This window comes from Vigna umbellata, chromosome 9 (genome assembly GCF_029865625.1).
Source record: "Vigna umbellata cultivar VRB3 chromosome 9, Vumbellata_1.0, whole genome shotgun sequence".
NCBI classification, from domain to species: domain Eukaryota; kingdom Viridiplantae; phylum Streptophyta; class Magnoliopsida; order Fabales; family Fabaceae; genus Vigna; species Vigna umbellata.
In genome coordinates, this window is record NC_142173.1 from 52040231 (window position 1) to 52047905 (window position 7675).

The 7675-nt window shown below is 29.1% G+C and overlaps 1 protein-coding gene across 1 annotated transcript; it reads right to left on the reverse strand.

The window, feature by feature from the left end:
* Positions 1-206: 206 nt before the first annotated feature.
* On the reverse strand, positions 207-3201 carry LOC124842743 (jasmonate-induced oxygenase 1-like). The gene is made up of 3 exons (XM_047319301.2): positions 2568-3201; positions 683-1016; positions 207-567 (listed from the first exon to the last, which is right to left on the reverse strand). Exons 1-3 carry the CDS (start codon positions 3092-3094, stop codon positions 310-312), a joined length of 1119 nt encoding a protein of 372 aa, XP_047175257.1. The 5' UTR covers positions 3095-3201; the 3' UTR covers positions 207-309.
* Between the last annotated feature and the right edge of the window lie 4474 nt (positions 3202-7675).

The window sequence follows — 7675 nt, forward strand, 5'->3', positions numbered from 1 at the left end:
TTCCCAACTAGCACAAGTATAATATTTTAGTGTTGAAATCAAGTTATATTACTGGTTCAATTTCTAATTTTTTGTATGTGACAAGAATAAAAAAATCAAGTGAACTTTTATATCCTTGAAAGATTAGCTTTCTTTTTCTTTTCTTTATTGAATTGACTGAAGCAATAACTCAAACACATAGGGGGTAAGAGAAACAGAAGAAAGTATACGAGATAAGAGTGGGATATATAGATTAATTGAGACTCAAATGAAAATACAATCGATGATCAATTATTCATATGCAAATTAATTGTGTGTACTTCAAACTACTCAACTTGAATCACATTTGGAAATCAAAGATTCAACTTGAGCTTTCCCACTAGGTCCTTTTGTCCTTATGTAAAGTCTATACTCATCAAAAGTTTTTGATGGGTACAGTGCTGGCCTATCCTCAGTCACAAGCTCCTTGGCAGGTTCAATAGGTATATCACTCCTGGGGTTATAGAAAAAAGCCAATGAAACTCTATCTTTGTCTGAGTTCACAATCACCCTGTGCTCTATGCTCTTGTAAACAGCATTGCTCAGCACCTACAAACATAAAAGAAATTGATTAATTACAAACACCCACTAAGATAATGTGATGCTTTGCAGCAATATTATAGTGATGATATGAAAATGGTTGAACATTGTTGTAGGTAGAGACCTGAATTTGGTCACCCATGTTGATGATAAAAGCATTTGGGGTGGGTTTAACAGTGATCCAATCGTCTCCTCTGCGAACTTGAAGACCAGAAACATTTTCGTCTGGGAGAAGAATGGTCATGCCACCAGGGTCTGAGTGAGAGGACAAACCCATAGTGAGATCAGGTTGTGGGCACTTTGGATAGAAATTCACCCTTAAGCAAGCACCAATATCTTTCTCCCCACCAAATGCATTCATCAGAAAATCCTTTCTCAGCCCAAGATTCTCTGACAGTATCTCAAGAACCCTTCCTCCTAGCTTAACAACTTCTTCACCATATTCAGCTATCACATTCCTAATCAACAAACAAAAACACCTAATTACGGAAATTTAAACAAAAATCTACCAAGATATTAAAGCTTCTCATCAAAATCATTCCATAACATAAAATACTGTGATATGAAAGTTTTGTAAAAGTCAAGAATTTAATTCTCAATCAGTTTCTAACTCCGAGATGGGAATTTACCTGATAAGGAAAAAAATTTGTTTTCTTGACTCTGTTTTGCTATGAGTTGTTTTTCACTCCCTTTATTAGATAATATCTCTACTTTTTATTCATGTACGAGATATGGATATCACTCATTTGAAATTTTTTTTACTGATATAAATATTATTTTTAATTTAGATTTTACATGTATGAATAGCTTAAGATAGAAGAGAAATACTTGGAGTACTGTTTGTTTTTTTTCTCAAATGGCAACACCTTTGAAAAAATGTGTCTTAAGATTTTTATAAGTCTAATCTATAAAAAAAGTTGTAATTAAACTAAATAATACATTAAGTTAAATATTATAAAAATTAAATTGTGGTATATAACAAATTTTAGTATCTAATAAAAAAAATTAAAATTATTTAAATTTATAAAAAAATTCAGAACATGATTAAACAATTTTGTAAATCAAACAAAAAAAAAATGTAATATCATTTAATAGATATTTCGCTGTCCAGTAGGTTATTATTCTGAATTCTCTTTTAAACAGTTATTTTTTGTTATTATTATTCTTTTTATATTATGTAGAACAAGATGGAAACCCACGTTTTTCTTATGGGTGTACGATGTACTTTTTTACGTTTCAAAGTGGCGTTATGGAAAAGTTTATCACTGCACCAAATGAAACGGCATCACAAGACTAAGAGGCTAAAAAGTTCACCAATCTTAATAAAGAAAGTGAATTTATAAATATTGATGATGTACTGCAACACGACTCTGTGAACTACACTCCCTACTTGACAAGTTCAAGCCAAACATTTAATTTTATGTAGATGGATGAACCTTACAAAACCTTAATCTAATGAAGAAAAGTGACTCTTTTAAGTACAGCTTTAATTTAGGAAATACTCACCAACTACATACCAAATGAGACAAAATCAGAAAACCTTATTTTCTTTTTGTTGGATAAAAAGTGGTATAACCTGATTGATGTTTCTCACACCCAATTTTGCATTAAATGAAAAAGAAAAAAACAAACTTCTGTCTCCTTTATTTTGGTCCTCTACAATATGGTCCTGATTTTTTTTTTATTAATTAATTTTTAAATGGATGACTTCTGACGTGTTTGGCAATAGAAAAAAGTTTATTTCTTTTGATAAAAGGTTAGATTTTTTAGTTCTGTTGTGTGGCTTAAAGCTCAAATTCCGTACAAACTATTCAAGCATTTTAGGTTGACCATTAAAGGCATGTTTATATTAAACGTATGTCTTAAGTCTGACTTATAAAGCAAATATGATTTTTCTCAAAATATTTATGCTGTAAAAAATTATATTGAATAAAGAAGAGAAGAAAAAAAAGGTTCCTTATCATATTTTGTTTTGTATTTTTTTTACATTAGTAGTTAGGGAGACATACCTTAAGGATGTTGGGAGGTTTGGCCACTTGTTTTGGTCCCTAAGAGAACAAGGCATGTAATGAAGAAAGAAATAGTCACTCCAATCCAAAATGGCTCCTTTTTTCACTCCCAACCTGCTTCCATAGCCTTCGTAAGTAAGTGGTGTATTAGCATATTCCTCTTTCAACTCAATTGGTTGCTGAAAGAACTCACGCCACACCTCCCTAGCACTCTTCATCAACTCATGGCTCACACCATGGTTCACCACCTGGAAAAAACCCCATTCTTGGCACGCCGCCGCCACACGGTGGAGCTCTTCCTCCCGCCGCCTCTCCTCCATGCCGTAGAGGTGTTTCATGTCAATTATGGGGATGTTGATGTCCTCACGAGTAGTGTGAGAGTAATTGGGTTGGTTTGAAGCATGGCTGTAAACAGTAGGCCTTTGGGACTTGGGCTTTATGAAACGTTCAGGGATTGTGGTTAAGCCACTTTCAGCCAAAGCTTGGACTCTAATCACTGGCTCAGGCCAATTTTGGCATGCCATCATTCTTGTGTTTTTTGAGCACAAAAAGCAAAAGGGTGTTATTAGATAATGGAAGCAAACACCACACTAGTAGTGTATTTGTGAGTTGATGCTATGAGCAGCATATAGAAGGGTCTTTATATAAGCAATAACTTTCGGCGCCGTGATAAAATGGTTTCGTTCATAGCCGAAATATTATTTACCATTTGGATTTTCATTTAACTTTTTTTTTCTTGACATTATGAGAATAATACTACATATGATCCTCTTAGAATTTTTAATTAAAAATTCAACCTTGTGCATTCTTTTAAATAAAATGAATTTATATATATATATATATATATATATATATATATATTCCCTTGGTATTTATCTAATTAAGAATATTAGGAGAATAAAATTGGAAGAGTGAAGAGAATAGAAAAAAAATTGAATATTTATCTAATTAAGAATATTAGGAGAATAAAATTGGAAGGGTGAAGAGAATAGAAAAAAATTGAGGTGGTCTGGTGCAGGAGGGAGTGAAATAGAAGCAAAAGTGTGTCTTGTTGTGTAACTTGTGCGAAATAGAGAAAGAAAAACACATGGAGAGCCCACTAGTGTGTGTGAGTGTGTTGGTAAGTCAATACCTCTAACCAGTCACCACGTCTTTCTTCTTTTTTTTTTTCACACCAGTGAAAAAGCAAAACTGAGTTATGTAGTGAAATTAAATTATGGCGACTTTGACTCACGACGATGTTTTCAGAAAAAGTGTCTCAAAATATAATTAATTTGAAAATATGTTAGAAAAATGCTTTTGGAAGGAAAATTTTAATTTGAATTTTGATTTTGAGGAACAATTAGTCATTGGAAGAAAAATAAGTCCTTGAATCAAGGATCACGATGGAGTGAGTTCACATAATTTTCATCATATTCCGATCCAAAATTTTATTTATTGATATTTATAAATTTAGAAATTTGTTTCTATTTTGATTTTGGACTAAGAGATTAAATTGCTTAAATGTTAATTAAGTATTTCTTTAAAAAAATTAAAATTACTAAATATGATAAAAAGTAATTTTTTCTCTGACGTTTTAAAAAATTATAATTATATAAATTTTATAATAAAATATGAAATAATGTTTAATACGTTAATAATGTGAAACAAATGACAAATATATGTGCCAGAGTTATACAAATAAGCACATTTTCATTCATCTAATTTTAAAAGTCAAATCTTACTTGTATATTTATACTCATATTCAAACTATTCAAATATTCTATATCCACATTGATCCCCTTGGAATAATACATTGATATAAAAGAAAAAATTATTTGTCATTCTTATTTATTATATTTACTTCATGACAAGAGGGTGAGTATGTCTTATTATACACCAATATTAAAAATTATAATTTCTATATATTTTAATATCAAAACTTTTAATACATTTAATTATTATATTTCAATTTAAAAATAGATTTTAGTGAATATATATATATATATATATATATATATATATATATATATATATATATATATATATATATATATATATATATTACCAAATTGACTTGATATAAAATGACAATAAATTAATATATTTATAGAAACGATGAGAATGTTAGCTTACCGTGTACCACAATAAAATGTCACATTAATTTATACATATTTTATACAATTTAGAAATACTTTTTCAAATTAATTTGTATATATATTCTACAAATAAAATTTATAAAATATAGAAATATTTTCTACCAAATTATATGTTTAAATAAATAAGTTAGTTCAAAGTTTATTCTTGAATTTTATTATTTAAGGTAACTTAATTATTATTCAAATTGATAAATAGCAAGTAAGATTTTTGGTATAGAAAAACTAAAATAAATAAAGTAATATAAACATATAAGGTATAGTTTTATCTCATCTAAAATAATTTTAAACTTTTTTATTAGTAAAGATATTAGAAAGTGGGTTTTGAGTTAGGCTTAAAGTTCACTTTCTAATATGGTTAGAGCCTATCGTGGCGAGTCCTAATTGGGCATTCTATTCTTCTATTCCACCCGCAATCGCACCGTTATCGGACCACCCAATTCCTACTATCACCCACGAGATGTCTATACCTCGGCGTGAAGGGGGTGTGTTGGAAGTTCCACATCGACTAGAGATAAAGCCAAATTATAATATATAAGTGAGGTGCAAATCTCACCCTACAAGTCGGTTTTGTGGGGTTGAGTTAGGCTTAAACTCACTTTCTAATATGGTATGAGAACCATAAAGTCTATCCTAGCGAGTTCTAAGTGGACATTCTACTCTTCTATTCCACTCGTCTATACCTCGGCGTAAAAGAGGTGTGTTGGAAGTCCCACATCGACTAGAGATAACACTATAATTTTAGTGAATTTACTTTATTAATCTAAAATAGATAAATTGAAAAGTTATTTTGATTAATTTCAAATGTAAGACAAGAATCAACTGAATAATAATTTTTAGAAAATTAATCCTGAATATTTTTATCTTTTGTTTCTTTATTTTATTTATTATTTTTGTATTTAATTTTTTATTTTTTTGTTAGTTAATTTTATTTTATTTGTCTAACTCATTTAGTGTAGATTTTATAAGAACTATTTTATTAAAAATTAATTTTAAATTTGTTGGAAGAAGACTTTTGATTTTTATCTTATCCATATTAATATTTTTTTTTACTATTAATTTTTATAATACTGAAATTGTTATATAAAAGTAATATTAATTTAATCACTTCAATGGCATTGTTGTCAAATTGGGTGTAGTCGTCAGAAACACAATAGAATTTTTTACATTTTGCTTTTATTTTTATTTTTTTAAATTTTTTAATTACAAAAAATTATTTTTCTCTATTTATTTTGAAAAGAAAATTATTACTTTTTCCTTGTTATGTTAATTTTTAAATTTATTATTTTTTATCACAATTTTTATATAGTTTTTCTTAAAGGTAATGTAAAAATAATCTTCTGTATAAAAATAATTAACTGTATAATTTTAAAAAAGAGTTATGATCATTATTTTCACGACCTTCGTATGAACATTCTTATTATCCATATTTGGGATTATTTGTCATTAATTATGAGTATCTTCATATTATGAACATTAACAACTACAATTAACAACTACAATCGACTGTTGCATCCAATGATCCAACTTTAGAAAACGTTATGAGAATGATGACTATCAATATGGATGTCATAACTAATGTTGCAACTTAAAATTAGTTAGGGAACATGATAGTAGGTGTGAATGAGATTAAGATTTATAGATCAAATGAACCAAGAGCAGAATCACATCACATAAAAATATTTATTGATGGATATGTTGATGCTCATACTAATATGTCATGTTGATAGGGGAACATTAAACTCTAAACATATTGATTTTTTTTATGATAACTGGTTAATGATGAGTACAAAATGTTTTAATTATCTTTGCACAATATAATTGTGAACAAATGATTTAAAACATTAAATATGTTTGTGCTAGATGTATAGATCATGTGTAGATGATTGAAATATGTGTAGACAAGTTAAGAAAACTTTTCTCCTTCCGGAGCTCATCTTACCACACTTCATCTTTTTGTAAGAACAATTATAAATAAGTTGAAACAATTTTTTCAACTAACAAAACAACTAATAACTATTTGAAACGGTGTAAAACTTCTCATAATATATCTGCTATTAATTTTATTTTTTATTGTTTGAGTTAACTTTTTTTTATCATCTAACAAACTTTTTCATATATACTCTTCTAAACATAACTAAAATATTATTATAAAAACAAACATTTTTTTCAGACAAAAAGTTGAAAAATTACCTAAATATACATCCTTAAACCTAACTAAATGATTGTTCCTATTGTGATCTAGGAGGAAGGTCTAATTAATCCTAAAACAATTTCATCCCTTAGTATTGTAGTGTTGTGAAAATGAATTATTCGACTTGATCTAATCCAGTTTATCATAGACTGGTTATTTAGTGCACTAACTCAATCCGACTTATTTAATTAAAAGGATTGACAAATTAAAAGGATTGATAAATTAAATGGGTTGGCTGACTAAATACAAGTTTTTTTTCAATTAAAATAATAATAATTTATTTCAAATTTAAATCTAAATAAATTTCAGTCAAAAATGATATTAAGATTCACTAGTACAGTAAAAGGAAACAATAGCGGTTGTTTTCATCTATACGCAGCGGTTTTGCAACCGAGGCATATACATGCGAGGCAAAAAGGGGTAGGCTTTTTTCCTCGATTTTGAACCGAGGCAAAAAAGTGTGTGCTTTTGCCTCGATTCAAATCCAACCGAGGCAGTAGAGGGTTTTTTTTAATTTTATTTTATTTTTATTTTTTTGTTTTCACCATTTGCCCGGTGAGTTGTTAGCCCTTGGCCGCAATCCATCAATGCCCACCGCTCCATCTCACACCACCATCATCAAATATTCCCAATTGCGAAGAACAAAGAACGAGACCGGCGCGCTTCCACCACTACCTACATAGAATCAATCAAACACCACCACTCCTGCAGAGAGTCAATCAAACATAAAACAACCCAATCGAAATCGGAACGGAGAGAAGAAGAAGAAGAACGAGAAC